Source organism: Cyanistes caeruleus, chromosome 3 (genome assembly GCF_971803275.1).
Source record: "Cyanistes caeruleus chromosome 3, bCyaCae1.hap1.1, whole genome shotgun sequence".
Taxonomy (NCBI): domain Eukaryota; kingdom Metazoa; phylum Chordata; class Aves; order Passeriformes; family Paridae; genus Cyanistes; species Cyanistes caeruleus.
The window spans coordinates 6,514,588-6,532,816 of NC_141703.1; the positions used below are offsets into that span (position 1 = coordinate 6,514,588).

Sequence of the window (18,229 nt, forward strand, 5' to 3'; positions counted from 1 at the left end):
ACCCTTCCCACAGCATGAGGAATGCTGCCTGATGCTCTGCTGATTTGGTCTACTTGCTCATTGGCAAAATCTGAATATTCTTCCTTGGTAATGCCATATCCTCTTTTCCAAAGGAGAGGAAAGGTACAAAGTCCTTCTGATTAGCACACAGAAGCTCTTTCCCTAATTAGCAATGTTCTTTTGCAGCACTGAGAAATGAGGACCTTCTGTTTACCATTAGTTGAGGTAAGTGTATCTTGCTTTTATTTGGGTTTAAGACTACTTTAAAGGAGTAGCTTTTCAGTTGCAGCATGGTTTGTCAAGATTACAATATTTATGACTGCATAAAATACATAAGTAAAAAAAAAAAATTATGACTTGTAGAGTTTGTTATCAAGAGCTGAGACTTACACCTTTACAGAACTGCAAATACTGGCTTCCTAGCTGCTAGTTGATAATTTTGCTGGCAAGAGCATTTCATGATGCTTTTCTTTAATCTCTACCCACTTTTGTCCGACTAGTAAGAACTAGCAAGAAAGTCAGCTCTAACTGTGGTTAAACTGTTGTAACAGCGTTAGATAAACTGTGCTGATTCTTCATTAAAACACCCTTTGTTTGAAGCTACAACATAAGAGGCGATTCTTTTTGTTCAAAAGGAACTATCTGCATGCTCTGTGCCTGTAACACTTCACATTGATTACAAAAAATTGAACAATGCAATCACTAACATACCCCACTAATGAGAAATTACGAGAAACTGTTCGATGCAGAACCTTCCGCATCAGTCAACTCTGATCGATAAGAAAGCTATCAATTTTGAAATTTAGATTTAATGCATTTTCAAGAAGCTAATGAGAAAGGAGCAACTTAAAATAAATACCATCATTAAAACTGCAAACTGTTACAATGATATATTATAAACTTGTCCTAAATAAACCTAGTGCTTCAAAAATTTACCAGTGAATTCGTATTACAAAATATGTGAAAATACAATAGAATACCACAAAACAACGTCCTTTTTTGGGGTCAACAACGACGCCAAGATGATTCAGTCTTAACTTTTAAAATTGTTAATAGAACATATTGTAATATATAAGTTGCAATTTGGTTGAAATCTAGAGAACATCCCCACCAAAGCTCAATCTTCTTCATTCCTCCTCTAAAACTAGTGCCAAACTTCCTGTCAAAGTTGGTATTTTCTTAAAGAGCTTTAAAATTTAGCTGTTACTTATTTTCTACTACTACATTTTGGCAGCAACTATTTATTGGTCTGTTATTGCAAAAAGTGCAATTTAACAATAAACCAGTCTGAAGGTCATTCTATGTCTTGAGGATACATACCATATATTTCTTTAAAAATAATCATACTTTTGTAAGCAATACTTTACAGTAGACACCTCAAATCTACCATAGATGTAAAACTTAAAACGAGAAAAATTTAGTCTCTAAATCTTTATACACATATTTATATTCGAGTTTCTATATATATTATATATATACACAAGCACAAGAGTATATATAAAATATATATAATCAGATTCAAAAAAGAACAAAAACTGGGCACTGTACATAAAATCTTTTTAAAACTCAAACAATAGAAAAACTTTAAACATTAAACAATTTTAATAAAAGTTTCTGTACAATGCTAAGCAGTTTTATTTACATATAGAAAATGTAATAGGAGTAGTGTTTGAAATTACAGAACTCCTTAAAATTTCAATGGCAGGTAATCTGGAAAAAATAACAGCATTCCATTCACAAATATTTTCAAGCAATAAATATGTATTTATAAATAGTGTAAATTTACATCAAGATTAGAAACAAAAATCACAAATCTGAAGTTTATTCCTTAGTCTATGTGCAACCCATTTATCTTTGTGACTTGGCTGTTAATTGTTTTAAATTTTATTTAGGAACCAAAAAGTGTAACCGTCATGGTTTCAAAACAAGACAGAAAAACATAAAAGCAGTAAAAAATTTATATCACCTAACTCTTCACATTAAAAAAAAAAAAAAAAAAAAAGAAAAAAAAAAGGAAAAAAAAAAGTTGCCCAAAGAAAGACTTAAAATTTCTAACTACCTTACAAAGAAATGACCAGCTAAGCTAGTACTTTTTCCAAGGGAAATTCTGAAGGGGGAAAAATGGATGAAACCAACTCATCAGCCCAGAAACAGAGAAATACAAAAGAGGTGGTCTTCAAGTCAGTAGTCTGTATAATGTTGCCAGTTTTGTCAGATATATACAAAACATGGAATTATTTTTTTGAAGTACAGCTGGATGAGCTTTATTTGTTTTGAGTTCTGGAGTAGGAGGCAGTGCTCTCTCCTGTCCAGTTGGTTGACACTCCGCACTTGGAAGGTTGCATAGACACAGCTTTCAGCCAGCAGCCTTACGGGATAGCTACAAAAATCAGTGGTGCAGAACTGGGTCACTTCCTGAATATCAGAAAAGTTTTCATTTAATGTCCATGAAAAAATGTCAAGATGAGGAGGATGGCAATGGAGGAGCCTGAAAGAGAAAACATTAAATTACCTTTTCTACAAGGGTGCAAAACTCTGTGTTTAACTAAGACCTGCACAAACTGTAACCATGAGAGTTTAAAAGTCACACACACTATTCTTTTTACACTTCAGGATTCTTTTGAGAGAATAATGGCATTTTTTTCCACTTTACTCAAATACAACATGTATTTTATGAACACTCTGCATCAGGATTTTGCCTGTACTGCAGACTGGAGTATGCTGTGGGGATGTCTGTGTTAATATGATGTGAGCAGCCACAAGTCCCACTGTGGCAGCAAAGAGCTCCATGTGGCCTCAGTATAGATGTATCTTTATGCACTCTAAAACAGGGATTCTCAACCTGTTTACCTGGGGAGATGGTCCATTTGTGACTCTCCAAAGCCTTTGTGGGCTTCATTTTCCATCCTTCCCTATACCTGAGCAGTAACATACCCTCCTGAGGTTAAGGTATCTGTGGAAAAGGTCTTGGATTCTCTGACATGGGGACAAAGTGCCTCAAGAGTCAAGTGAGGTGTCTTGTTCCTGCCTGCTGTCAGGAAATGAGGTCCAGAAGACACTGCTTTCCCAGTATTGCACCTTGTGGCACTCCATCAAAGTTCTGAGTCTTTGATGGCATTTCCTCTTTTCCTGGTCATCTATGGAACCCCTTCAAAAAGCTGCTCACAGTCTTTAAAGACACTTTAGACCACACCTGAGTACCCAGCTAAGGAACTCTAATGCTGGCTCATCCCTGTGTTTGCTCCTGGTACTTTACCCCAGTCTCTCTTTGGCCTATTGCACCTTTGCCATTTGAGATTATCTTCATCCTGTGATTTACAGCAAACCTTAACTCTCCTCCTACATTTGAGAGATGTCACTTCTGGGCTGTGACTCTTCCCAGCTGAGTGTGTATCCCCTTTAAAATAAATGCATGGCGCACCAACTTCACACAAAGAATGATTATCAGCATCCTTTAGGGCCCCACTTTAGGTTTTGGTGGGGGAAGGAGCTACTCACAGGTTGAGAACCCTTGTTCTAGGGACAGTATCATCACTGTTACTTATATAATGTATAAGCACAGACAGCAAAATACCCCTCCCTCTCATGTCCATACAGAAACATTCTTCCCCATTTCCACTCAGCTGGATGAAGTATCTGAGGTGTTTATTTATGTATTTTTCTGTAACAGATCATCACTTTGAAATTGCAGCATTTCACAGACTATAATGACAGTGACCTCCTATAACTGTGAACTGAAGTTCAACCAACCCAGGTTCTGTGGGACTAATGAAGAGAATTAAATTCAGAGGACAGGGTCTCACACTCTCACCAGCCTCTGCTGACAAACCTTGAGGCCTTAACTCAGAAGGTCACAACTTGGCATGCTACCAATACATGAAATAACTAAACACACATTTTCTGCAGCACCTGGAAATGAATCAAAAGGCACAGCCCTTACTGGGCTGTCATATTAAATCCAACATGAAATTCCCATAACACTTAGTCCAATGTTTGTCTCCTTCGACAGAAAGCCAAGGCTTTTAAATACATCCAGCATCGCTTTCATCGTGGTTACAAAAAAAGCCATCTTTGCCTGGAACAATGAAACCTGGGTGAAATGTTAGGACAGTTGTGCTGACACAGTTCAAAGCAGGAGGCTGCCATATATAGCACAGAGCTATAATGGCAAAGAGGCTTTTTGCTTTAAATTGAAATGCAAAGGAGGCCCCAAGCCAAGAGACAGAACTGTTTGAGAGCATCCACTTGCTAAGCAGAAGGACAGTGCTGATTTGGGAGGGGATGGGTGGGGAAGGGGAAGGAAGGGTCTGAGTGCATAGGATGCTCTGCTGCTATACTGACTTCATACCACAACCAATGTATTAGAGATGCTCTTGAACCTGGTGCTAGTTTCTCCAAGCTTCACTGTCCTGATTCTTCCCATCTCCATCTGATCCAGTTATGGTCTTCAGGTGATCTCTATTGGATTTTTAAAGCCACAACTTTATGAATTGTAACATCATACTTTTCCTGAAAACTCAGTGGTTATGTTCTGCAGTAAGTTACTGTAGTATTTCACACAATTCTGACTCTTCAGGTTTTGTTCTGCAAACATCACACACAACCCAAACCTCCATTTGAATCAGAAAGTCCACGGTACTCGTACAGCGGAGCACCAAGACAGTCTACAACTGCTTTACAAATAATATATTTATGCACCCACTTATTAATTTGACTTACTAATGTAAATTGATCATAGACTTGCATCAAGTCCTCCATTTTGTACTGTTCTAGCACCACAAAGTTTTCCAGGTTCGTGCTTATCTTTCGTGCACAGTCTTGGCAATGTACAACATAGGTCTTTCGAGAATTGCTCTCACTAGTGACAAAAAGCAGATCAAAGACTTCCACCTATTAGACAGGAAACAGAAAGCCAAGAATTACAATTTCGTTTTTTAGAAAGTTAAAAACATGAAAACTGTGTTTTCTTCAAGATTTACAACCTTACCCTGTGCATGCAAAGAGAAAAATTAGATTTGTTCAGGGAAAATCTATTCTCCTGAGGCTCAGGCAGAGAAGTGTAAAACCACTAATATTACACTTAGGATGTCTGCATGAACAGCACCATGGGAAAGCTTTGGGTCAATATTGACAAAGCAGGATTCATTTGCTGAATAGGGGTTACTTAGTAAGGTGGGGATTTCAAACAATTATACCTATTTTTCCTTTTTACTGTCTGCTAAAGAAGTTTGGAATTTATTTCCTTACTACTGAGCCACATGCTCATCCTGCCCAAGAGGCTCAGTCAGAGGTTAACTAGAAGCTGATTTTCAGGAGGTAGGAAAATGTTATTTTCTTTTAAGCTTCATGAAAACTATTATCCAATACTTTAAAGCAACTATTAACAGTAAATAGAAAAAAAAAAACAGCAAAAAGGTATGTTCTGCAGGACAAAAAGGACTTAAGTTCTCTCTCTTCTGGGCGTGCTGATGGCTTCTGAAATGAATAGAGATATACCTTTAAAATGAAGCTCAGCAGATCAAATTTCATGCAGGAAGGGATAACAACGTTTTATAATAACTGAGAATTGAAAATGGACCCAGTGAAAAACAATGTTGTGGGAGTACTGTGGGAGAGCCTTCAGCAAAATACAGCCCATGTCTAGAAAAAACATCTGGATGAGCTCCTGGAAGGCAGGACTGCATCAGACTGATGTGCTTACAGCACAGAGCAGATGCTGCAGCTTAAAAGCAAAATTTAAACGTCATCAACAACAAAAGACAGGGCAAAATTTAAAATAAATATTACAAGAGTAGATGACCCAATACATTTTTACTGACCTCACAAATGCTACAGTAATGAGCTGGCTCGTCCTTTGCTCGTCCATGCCAGACAATCTCCTTTCCTGCAGCAATCAGAGCTTCCCTCAGTGTCTGACACTGTTTGAGAGTTCTTAACAGGCAGTACCTGCAACCAAAAGCAGTTGTGTGTTCAGTTCAACATTCAACTGTATAGCACAGCTCAAGAAGGCTTCAGTTTCTTCCAAGACCCTGTACTTGGAGCTTGCTCTTCCTCTGGGATTTCAGAAACAGCTGCCTAGAAAGAATCACTGGACTCATGGTTTAGGAAAGAGTCAGACCTTGTGCTTATGGACAATGCAATCATTTCTTTCAGGACTTGCAAACAGGCTGTACCTTCATTTTTGACCGAAACACATGAATGCTCCTTTAAGCACAATAGAACAATGTGTTTTCAAAAGCAATCCACATTATTTTATTTTGAACCATAAATTTGTCAAGCAAAAAGCTACCTTGAACTGCCAAATTCAGCACAGCTGTTTACATTTTGTGTGACTATAACCTCATCCAAAGGACTCTTTCAATATCTTATAACTCCTGTTACTTTCTCAGAACTACTAAACTCTATTATCCCAAGTTTTCTGAAACCCCAAGTTCCAATTCCAAGGAATCACTTTACATACAGTGGAGACAGAATCTATGAGCATGTATCTTTTCCCATGCAAAAGGAAAAGGAACAGACAGGTTGGTATTAAGAAAACAAAAATCAACACAAAAAATAATTCTAGTAATTATTTTATGAATGAAGAGAAAAACGGTTCAAATGTCATATTAACCCCCATAATTCCATGTCATACCCCTGTAAAGGTAAAAAAAAAGATCAAAATAATTTTATGTCACAATTTTATACAGTTCTCTTCCTTACAAGTAAATGTAACTTGTTCTCTACCATTTTATGAGCTACGTATGTTCTTCAAAAAAAGCTGCCAAATTTCTAAATTACAATGTTATTTACAATAATTTTAGCTCTCAGCTACCTTATTTATTTCAGCTGCAGCCTTTGCAGCCTTCAATTTTCTCCTCCACAGGGTGGTTACATTACATGCTCATTAGATGCAGAAGGAAGATTGAAAAAAATTAAGGGTAAAAACAAACACTGGACAGAAAACAAAGTGCTCAAGAGTTCTATCAAGTGTTTTCAACTTGATCCTTCTCCCATTTTAAAGCTTGAAACATATAATACATATATCATTTTAAAAAAACAATTTCTTTCATGTGATTCCAAGTTGTTAATAGAATCTCAGGATTCTGAAATACTCTCCTCTTGTTTTACACTCATATTTTTCATCTTCACTAGAAACAGTGGCTTTACTAACACCCTCACTGTAAGGATAACACGAAACTGAAAGTGTGTTTCTCTGTTCAACATCTTATTTTTGTGTACCCAATCTCAAGAAAATTATACAGCTCATTTAGCTGTAACTCCTTTAACACTTCTGAAGTTTGATGTGAATGTGAGTTATGATGTTAAGGCCAACCACAGATGACAGATTAAGTATTAATTCATTTGAGTGTTGGGTTATTGTGCTCCTGACAAGCTCAGTAATTTTGGAAAAGCATTCATTTATGGAATACAGCTTGATTATTTCAAATAAACTTAAAAGCTACCATTCTTCTCTTCTGCTGTTACCTGGAAAAATCTTTGGGCATCCCAAAGGGCAATTGCAAGCACACCTGCCATGACTGTTCTCCACTCTTGACTTCCAAAGACTTTTCACAGTGTTAATTTCAAAGTGTTTTATATCCTTGTGAAAAAAGAACTGCCCAGAATGTGCCCCACTTACAACACTGCTACAGTGGTTGCCAAATTCACATACGAAGCAGAAAACAATAGCTTGAAGGTGAACTCCCCCTCCTTGGATAAAATTCAGGTCCTACTAATGGCATGTGAAAATGTAGATGTTAACTGTTTTATATATTTAAATATGAGAGAAAGAATACAAACTACTACTGTGAATATGCACCACAATTCCTGAAGTTTGGGAGGCCTTAAGAAAGCCAAAAAGGTTCCTAGCAAAGTGACAGTGTGCAAGTTCAGGGGGGCCAGCTTTTAGTATTGCAGACCTGTTTTTATTTTGGTAAAGTGAAAATTGAATTGGAAGAAAATCTAGACCACCCCCCTCTGAAATTCTTCACAGGTAAGGCATAAAGGTATGAGTAAATCATGTCCAGTCAAATTCAAATATTCAGCAGAAGAGGATTTAAAAATGGACATAATCCTGATTTATTCTAGAAGGGCAGTGATAAACCCATTTGAGTACTTAGATATTCAGTAAAACTTCTCAAAAGTGTGGAGACCATCCCAATGGCAATGCAGAACCGACCCCTTTGTACCTTCCAGTAATACATCTTCCCTGACACTGGAAAGTATTTTACCTAACTTCATGATTTTGTGCAAAATAATTTCTCCAATGTCATGTTCTTTTGTATTTCTGAAACTATTTCTGTAATAGTACTTAGTATTTCAGTTACTTTGAAATTAATTTTTTAAGCCTTTATTACTATGTTCGCTCTACCTCTAAAATTCTTCTCTTCCTCAGATGCATTTGTAAAAATCCTTCTGGCTTCCATCTAAGAGGTTTGCAGTTAATTTTCTTTTTGTGAGGGCTGTCCTCCCTCAGCCAAGTTTTAAATCATTTCTTTCTGCTGTGCTCCTACTCATGCTTCTACTGTTAAAATAAAATCTTTAAAAAACTTCTCATGAGAAAGTTTCAGGTTTTGCTCTTTGACTTTTATCGTGCAAGACAGCACTGAACTGCACATTAACTAAAAATATAACGAGGCGTCAGATTTCTTCCAAAAGCAAAGTTTCCTTCTTCTATTGCTTTTTCCCTTCTGCTACTCCATTCCTTTTCATCACTAATCTGGTTCCAAATATTTATATCTATTCTCAAATTTTAGTTTACTGCCTCTGCAGTGGTTACTTTCACACAAATCAATATGACATATTTCTATTTATCTTTCAAACTGAATTAGAAGCTACTTTTTATCATTTTCCAAGAGCTAATCTTTTGTACTATGCTGATAACTAAGAAGTCCCAGAGACAGAAGTCCAAACTACCTAAACACTTTATGAATCTTTGACATGCAATTTTAGACAGACCTGTGCTCAGCAAAAAGATGACAGCTGTGTCACTTATTTCCTGATGACAATGAAGCCAGCTATCCAAGATGAAATTCAACCAACTCTATCAAAAATGTCTATTTTTTCCAGCATTTTGATACACATGCATACACTCACATATAAGTAACTCAGAAATGTCTCTATTTTGTACACAGAAAATCCAGATGCCATGGACAACAGCTGCTTGCCACAAGGTTTTTCCTGCAGACAAGGAGTCCACAGGAAAATTATGCAACTGCTACCCTATCTTAAGGAAATTCATGAAGGTTTCTGCATTTGCAGTGTGTTTACAAAGCCAAGGTCGGACACCAGGTGCTGTGCTGATAATGACTTCTAGGAACTGCTATTCCTTAACTACAGAAGTGACCACAACAAGAAGTTATCTCAGGCTGCTGCTACTGGACATTACAAACCACATCTGATCATCCCCTTTTTCACCTCTGTACCCACAGCAGGAACTTGACTTCTGGCTGACAACTAACCTGCATGGGGGAGGCTTCATCCAACTAAACTGGAAATGGTTTCAGTAGACTAGAAAAAGCAAATGCATGCACACCCAAAATTTCTACCTGCTCCTCAGCATCTCTGTTTATTTGTAATATACACCTAAAGTTTGAGTCTCTTGCTAGAAAAAGCTGGGCTGGTGGCAGCCAGCAAGACAACAGCAAATTACCATTTTGTACTGTGTTTCTTCATAATGCTTTAAGTGAGTCTCTTGGAGAAGGATGCTGTGCTCAGTCATGTTCTTCTCCTTTTAAACCCAAACCACGGCAAATGCAAAATATAATTAGCCAAAATACCAAAATTCTATTTTTTCAAGAACATTCCAGAACTGCTTTGAGCCTTACAATAGGTAACTGCTGGGCTTTATATGCGTTTTATATAAATAAAGATAAAAGTGAAGCTTGTGGATTCAGTATTTTTAAATGGACTTTTTGGCTTTCTCCCTCCCACACTCCTGCATTTTCCCCTGTTTCTCATTTCTAACTATTTAGTTTCTCTTCTCCTTTTTATGACAGCTGGCATTAGGAATATGAACACTAATTGTTTAATTGAAGGGTCAGGACTGCCAGGCCTTCAGCAAATACTTCATGTACCCCAAGTATCAGTTCCTAGATTTTAGGAAAGTATTCACACACAAATGCTACCCTATAATCAAGCTTTAGAGTGACTACAAACCTCCCTGTTGTCAACTTCCAACATTCTTAGCTCTTACAAATTTAACATTTCCCCAATGCCACCATTCTGCAACAGATGTTCAAGCCTAAATTAAATTCCTACTGTAAAAAGGTGTCGCACTCAGATGTCACCAATAAATCCCACTGGGGGAAAAAAAAGACACTCTCTTTCTTTGCCCTTTTTTTCACAAGTTAACTCACCCGTTTTTTAAAAGCCCATTTCAAGGCAAACAATAAAAGGATTCAATGCTTGTTGATCCAGTATGTTGGTAAGACTAAGGGCTCAGAAGTGCTTTGGCAGACTCTGGCAAACCAGAGGATTTTCATGATGAGTAATATGCTTTGGAATTAATTTCTCCACTTTAAGACAAACCTATATGCTGAAATGTTCATTCATTCCCCAACCTCAGTATGGTGCTGCAATATGATTTACATTTCTTGCAGTTGCACCCTTTAAAGAAAATCACTACAGATGCTTGAAGCCTGGAATAATCCTGCATTTTGGAATATGCATATGAGAAATGTCACTAAACTCATTTATCATTTTACATATCAATCAATTCATTGTTCAGAAGAGCAAAGGGAAGGAGGCTCTCAAGTTCCTACTTGCCTTTATTTAAAAGATTTACACTGGATCTCCAAATGACAGCATGACAACACTAACTACAAGTTCTAGAAATGTAGAATTTAATTTTGCTGTAAAAATGACTATATATTCCAATTCTCATATTTGGGTTGATGACCTGATTTGCCTATTTCTGATGATATATACTCTGAACAGCCGCTGTGATCAAAGCCAGCTTTCTGTAAATTGATGAATTAAGTCTATGGCACATTAAACTAAGAAAAGTAACTTAGATGATTCTAAAGCTATGCCACAATAACATCACATAAAACATAATAAAATTAGGGATACCTATAAATGTTGTGTTTGAAAAACAGAATCTAAAGCAATTTTGGTTTGGCTCCCAGAAACAGAAAAGTCTTGCAAAGAACTATTTATAAATCAACCACTGGTTTATGTGTGAAGAGGAAAAGGGCACAGTAAATCTTCAAATAAACAAAACTTACTTTATCATTTCAAAAAGCTTTGGATCTGAGACCTTGATATTCCGAGCCATATTCCATGAAAGGTGAACCATGGGCACTATGGACTTCACGCTCTGCAGCTTATTCCACTCGTACCGTTCCACTGCCAACTTGTACTGACAGGCTGCACAAACACACAGGTACAGAAGCAATCAGTCTGAGGAACAATTATCCACCATGATCATTCTGTTTATAATAATTTATATCTTTTACAGCTCCATTTCATTCACAATGAGCCATCCATTCCAACTACGTTTCTATTCTTTAAAATATTTTTTAAGAAGTGTATTTATGATGCTGAAAGAACACACAGTACCACAGCGGGGAAAAAATACCTGTGAAGACGAGTTACTGACAAGGGTTTGATTTCTTTGCTGAACATGGAGCAGTATTTCAAAAATGGTTAATCAGTAAATTTTCAAATATTGCAGATTTTAAAAAAATGCAGGTTTGAAATGCCTGCATCTCACTCTATTCACAATTTATCATGATTCCACACTGCTATGGTATATAATCTCTTCTTGAGAGAAAAAGTGAGTCAGACTTTTTCATTAAGCAGCCTACTCACTCCACCCTTCTTTTAAAAATGTTTTACAAAACTTACTGTGACTGAATATGAGAGGTCTATCAGTCAATCACACAATCCTAGAGATACACTCTTTACTGCACCATATAAAGACACATTTTAAACTACTTAAGAAAACAAGTTTTTTTGGAAGTACCTTCTCTTCAGACACTTGACAGACTCTTGTTTTAGCTGCAGAATTTCCTTCCACACAGATAAAAATCCTTCCAAGACTATGGTTCAAAACTGAAGAATTCTAGAGCAGTAGGTCTGAGAAACCTAATGTTTCCTTTATGAACTAGATTTTACAACTGTCTGCATTTCCTGATGCTCTCACCAACGAGCTATTAGGTACCCACTGCCCTACCAATATTAGTGTACCAGTCCTTAAATTAGCGTGAAATCCATAGTGCAGTTTGCTGGGTAGAGCATATTTGGGAGAAGTAGTTCTTACTTCTTACTGCTTAAGAAGACACTACATAATTATGTACACATATATACACATTTTACTTCTACAAGCCCATTCAAAGCATATGAGTGCCAAGACTGCATTCTCTTCCTCTTACAATGGAATTATTTAAAGTTTCAACACATCATATTTTAAAAAAACAGCACCATTGGAGTTTTTTCATCCAGTAAAGCATGGCCAGTTAGTAAGAACTGGCAGGTTCTGTGCCATATGCAGCACAGTGTTACCTACACACAGCTCAGCACAGGCTCTGCTCACACTCACCTGTGAGAGGGCCAACGTTCCACGCAATGTTGTTGCACCAGCCAATAGCCTGAACCCAGTGAACAGTGCCAGCATTTATCCACACCAAATCCCCTGGTCTTTGAATGAATCTATAAACTGGGACATTGGCTTCATACAAATCTTCCAAATTTGGCCACCAAGATCCCATTAGGAAATTCATATTGTTCCTGAAACAAGAGGAAAGATAAATTCTTCAGCATTTACCAGTGGACATGTTAGTGGCAGATACTCCAATGAAATCTGTAAAAAAATGACCATCACCACAAATTTTCTCTGCAGCTAATGAGTGACCCACAAAGAGTAGCCAAAAGGAAAATGTCATATATAAAATTCCTGATCATAGTTCCCCGTTTCACATCCTGCAATACATTAGAACACCTGCCCATGTGAAGTCAGTTTATAGGTGCCACTTAAGTTCTATTTTCTTTAAGTTTCCCCGTATTTTATTGATGCTAATCAGCCCTTGGTCAGATCTAGTGTGGCACTGGTGGCCAATGCTGCTTTGCTCATCACTGACTGATCTTGTGTACAGCAGCTCCCAGGGATGTTTGCTGCTCTGAACATGAACTCACACTGTCTGTGTGTGCATGTGCAGCTTGCCCACACAACAGTCAACCTCTTGGCAACATTTGAACAGTGATCCATAGGTCTGTGCTCTCATCCAAGAAATGCTGGCCCTCCTGAGCAGCATGGAAAAACATCTCCATATGGATTTCCTAACTATGAAGTCTTCCCTTATGGTTATGCAAAATCCACACTCCTCTCCCATCCTTATCCCAATATTATACTGCTTTTATACTGCACTGTGAGGGATTATTTACAAGGCACAGTTTTCAAAGATAACCAAGTGCCTCTGTAGAGGCACTGCAGACATTTTGTGGGGCTAGCAAGCTCTCCATTTCTCTGTCAGCCTCAGGATAGTGACATGTGAGTAAAAGGCCAGTTGTTCCACAGATATGGCAATTCCATTGGTGGAAATGACATTTTTGAGATGGCTTATCTTTCTAAGGCTGGGTGAAATAAGAACAGATGTCAGTAGACAGGCAAAAATACAGAGAAACTGAGATGAATTTGCAGAGCTCTCGAAAAGTTCTGAAGTCAAGAGCTTAATCCAGTTTCAGATGGGAAGGAAAAACCTTCTCCCATACAATCAATCTCAGAGGTTCCTGTTTGAGTATTGGCATGATTAGCCAGCTGATGCTTCCTCTTTTTTTTAATGTGTGCACATACAAACAAGTATTGTTCTGTTTGTTTTTAAAGCCACTCTACACAAGGCACAGCAGAAAATCCTAATCTTAGAGCTAGCTGAGTAGTTTCCCCAATGCTCAGGGTACCTCAGCTTTTCCAGGGAGTTACAAACATATAAGTGTAAGCAAAGCCTACCATGACACCTCCTGGGGTCTGAGCAAATGAAGCTTCAGCTCTAAATGTAACAAGAAAACACCCCAAAATACCAGTGACTCTGTATTTGCTTCTGACAAGAGAATTCTGCTCTTGCTTTTTTCACAGGCAACCCAAGTTTCTGTATATTGTACAAATGGGTATTTTGTATGAACTCTAGATTTCACATTTTGACCTACTTTTAAAAGACTTTTCAGACTACATGGAAAGAATAAGAACACCCTCAGTAATTTCCCCCCTCAACTCTGCGAAAAGCACAAAAAAATTTGGTAAGAGAGAAAAACAGTACATTCAGCTTACTTTTCACAGAAGTCATTCATGACACCCCAATAGCTTTCAGGGACAACAAACCATTCACAGTCACCTGGACCGATATTTATATTTACTGAGCAAAAGTTGTTATTTTCTTGATGACCTGAAATTAAGGAGAAAAATAAACTCATTTTATGTAAGGCCTTTCTCTCAAAACAATGCCATGAAACACAAAAAAACACTTACTAAAAAAAAATTACACCACAGTTTCAGTATTTTTATATATTTTATATGACACATACACTATATAGATGCTTCACACAGATAAGCTACCAATGACATGAGAATTCTGCTTTTGCTAGTTTGTGGAAAACAAAATTGGCACTACCAGTCTTGGGGATCTGACCAATATTTCAGTAGTTCCTCCCTCTTGTAGAAATAAATACTTCAAAATCCCAGATTTTTTGTTTCATGCTATCTCCTGACAGTCCTAGTCAGGTCCAAAACTTTGTGATCTCGGGCATTGAACAGACAAGGAGTAAAAAAATCTTTCTGGAAGAGATTTCAAAATTCATGTAGAAATACCCAGTATTTTATCTTCTTTAAACAGCTGGAAAAACTGAGATATAATCCCTAATGGAATTTTCTGAAGATTTACTTCAGAAAAAAACAGACCCTGAAATTTAGTCCAGATTCCTCAAGTCCCAGTCCAGGGCCTCAACACAGCACGATTCATCATGGAGGACTGAATCCTATTCTCAGACAGTAAAAATCTAAAGAAGTAGAGGTCTCTGATTTCTAGGATTGCACCAGACCCTCTTGGGAAGCCTCTAAAAGCTTCCAAGGTATGTAAAATACAAATACTGTCCATGCATATAAACCCAACTTTATTTTGCTCCTTAAAGAATCCACTATATTGCATGCAGGAGTAACTAAGGACAATTCCCTAGCAGTGCAGAAATCCAGAAATCTCCACCATAAGTGCTTTGAACATGCAAAGTTAACTAGGAACTATAAAAATATTGAATATGTATGTTTATCACGTTTAGGCATGCTGTAAGATATAGGAAATCTGCAGTGCAGTTAAATCCAACACCCCACAGTAGAACCTGATTTTTCATGCGATTATGATGATTATACTCACCTGGTGTCCTGCTTCCTGGAACCTTCATGTAGAGCTGCACTGTGTTCATGCCCAGGATGGTATGACCAACATGGCTTAGAAGATTTCCTGCTGATACCACACGTACAAAAGCAGGAAGTTTTGTCAGTTCATGGAGTTGCAACTTCCACCTGCAGCAAAATAGCAAATTGACAAACTGTGAATCCCTGAAACTCTTAGAAGAGTCTGGGAAACATAAACATTCTCAAAAAATTGTTAGCACAGGTATCTGTGTTACTCTTTCAATTTTAAAATATTTCCAAATACAATCACAGATCTGACAGGCTAGTTGAGGGGAAACAATTTTGTAGCAAAAGTTGAAACTACAGCTCAGAATATCTGACATCTATCTGGTATCCTACAAAAACTATTTCAAGCATCGAAATCCAATTCCTACGAGCCTCAGGTCAGTTATGCTTGGCTTCATTTGAAGTCTCTCTCCCAACAGCTTGTTCAGAGTAACAGTTAATTATCAACTAGTTTACATCTACAGATGGAATTTCCTACATAGAAAAATGGCATCAGTATCTAAAACTCTGTAGCAACCTCTAAGCACATGTTGATCCTTTAATGACTCTGCCACAGAAGATGTCACCATCTTAAGTGGCCCTTGCTCCCCAAACACTATAAATTTCTTTTCTTAAGACTGAAGTAGACCAGAATTTTGTACTGCAGCTGGTGGGACTGATAGCCTAGACATGTTGGGTCTTTGATGGAAGTATGTATTAACTAGAGATTGAACTAAATAACTATTACTGGACAATAAAAACATGCTTCCAGAGTATTTATAGTATCTTCTATGCTGCCTTCATCTATTGACAGAAGGATATATAGTTTAAGTAATACTCAATTTTTTTTGAGGCTCTTGAGAGGTATCATGGCTTACTCCCAGGTAAGCACTGGTCTGGTCTCTTTGCTACATATTTTGAACCCTGTTACTGGATAAAGAAGCAAGAGTTATGAAAAGGTGGAAATAGGTGACAGTATGAATGAAAGGAAAAAAAACCCCATGAATAGCAAAAATTCAAACCTAAAAAGAAAAAAAACCCTTTAATCTTACAATTTCTATGCAAAAACTAAAAACTTGGGTGTTGTCAGAAGTAATTAAGTAGTAAGCAAACAATTTAAAGCCTCACAATGAAACAAAGGGAATGGATTAGAAGAAGGATTAGAAAGAATGGTTTCTGATAGATGTTTAAACTCATTTCTGGAAAATCAAAAATCCTGGGAAGTCTGAAAAGATATTTCAGGATGTGGAGGACTTGTAACAATAGTTTGAAGATCAAAGGTAACCATTTCATTGTGAAAATGGGGTGTGCAACTGGAATTTATCAACAGACTGACTGATGTCTGAGAATACTACGCTGGATTTCCAGAAGGATTATCATCATGTAGAATCCCACTGTGAGCAGGAGAAACTGTAATCAACTTACTTCTTGTCATCTGACAGGTCAATGTTGGTCCCAAACTTGATTGTTTTAAAAGGTCCTCTTCTCCTCCTCCCAGAGCTGCAAATGTAACAAATTTATCAGGCAAATGTGAAAGGGGAAGGATGTAAAATAGCACATATTACCAACTACAGAATTAAGAGTTACACCACACTTACTTATCAGAAGATGTGGATTCATTATCTGAGTGGTCCTTGTGGTGACTCTTCTTCTCATTTTCCTCCTATAAAATGCAATTTTAAAAATGTTTTTACATATATATATATATACACACACACACACAAGAACATATAAAATATATAGGTATGAAATGATAACATGGACACAGATGTAAGTACAATTGTTTCAAGATACTGACACAATCTTTGAACTATCCATGCCTAAGATTTTGTGTCAACATTTCTTCCTTGCAAAAGTAGGAAAAGTTAGTCAAATGAATTGAAAAAAAATTCTTCATGGCTGCAGATTCCATGACACTCAGGCCAGGACAACAGAAAATGTCTATACTGCAAATATTTCTGCTGGCCTGCATTCAAGTTGGAAATGAGTATATTGGTTTGCTTCATTATGAGAGTGACCTGGAATCCAGTATTAAAGAATTCTCTTAACATTTTCAAATAAGAACATCTACCTTCCTTAAAAGTCAACCAGGTATTCTGACAGGAAATTAGGATGACTAATATTTATAAAACTAATTTAATAAAATCCATTATATAAAATCTTTTGAATTTTTCATAGCCATATGCTATTTTAGCACTAGCAGTAGCTGAGACCATGACTAGTGGAAAAAATCCAACCAGTATTAAATGATGCAATTTGATCTTTTTAGCAGACTGTGCTCAAAACCCTATTCTAAAGACTTCTATTTTGGCAAGTATATGGACATAGAAGGAAAAAGAAAGAGAAAAAGGAAGAAGGAACTGTCTGGATTCTATCCAAAGATCTCTGGCTTTGAATGGGATTGTTGTTAAATCTCAAAGTGCCCTGTGTACCTGAGAAAGTCTTATTCTTCCTTTGAATGAAGGACAAAGAGAAACAAAAAGGAACCTACTGATGATGGATTTATCAAATGCTGCAAGACATGTTAGAAAAGCAACATAATAGTTGTTACAGGAATAAAGAAAAAAGATCACTTAGGGCAAGCCAAAAGAACTGTGGCTATAGAAAGGAGAAATAAAGCTTTCATTTAAACACTGGAAAGTCACCTAAGGACAGGTCAGAGCAGTGTTAGGCAAAGGACATACATACAGTGTCTTTCTAATTTCCAGGGGGAAAATTAAAATCGTCACTCTTAAAAGCTATTTTATGTATTGCATTTTACCACCAGTTTCCAAAGCTGAGGCTTTCAGTGGCATGTGCTAAATTATGTATAATTTTAAACAAAAATAGATAAATGGAGATATAGAGATGAGATGATAG

General features: G+C 37.1%; 1 protein-coding gene across 36 annotated transcripts in view; it reads right to left on the reverse strand.

Annotated features, from left to right (window-relative positions):
• Positions 1-220: 220 nt before the first annotated feature.
• KDM6A (lysine demethylase 6A) overlaps positions 221-18,229 on the reverse strand; it is a 151,768-nt gene continuing 133,759 nt past the window's right edge. For 14 of the 36 annotated variants that reach the window (XM_086879682.1, XM_086879665.1, XM_086879671.1 and 11 more), the window contains 9 exons: positions 16,969-17,033; positions 16,796-16,870; positions 15,345-15,493; positions 14,249-14,363; positions 12,527-12,714; positions 11,211-11,352; positions 5,820-5,946; positions 4,720-4,890; positions 221-2,488 (listed from right to left, as the gene is read on the reverse strand). In XM_086879682.1, coding sequence (XP_086735808.1) covers positions 2,459-2,488; positions 4,720-4,890; positions 5,820-5,946; positions 11,211-11,352; positions 12,527-12,714; positions 14,249-14,363; positions 15,345-15,493; positions 16,796-16,870; positions 16,969-17,033 — 1,062 coding nt within the window. In that variant the 3' untranslated portion in view covers positions 221-2,458. The other 22 variants (XM_086879680.1, XM_086879666.1, XM_086879669.1 and 19 more) reach the window with 5 other exon arrangements.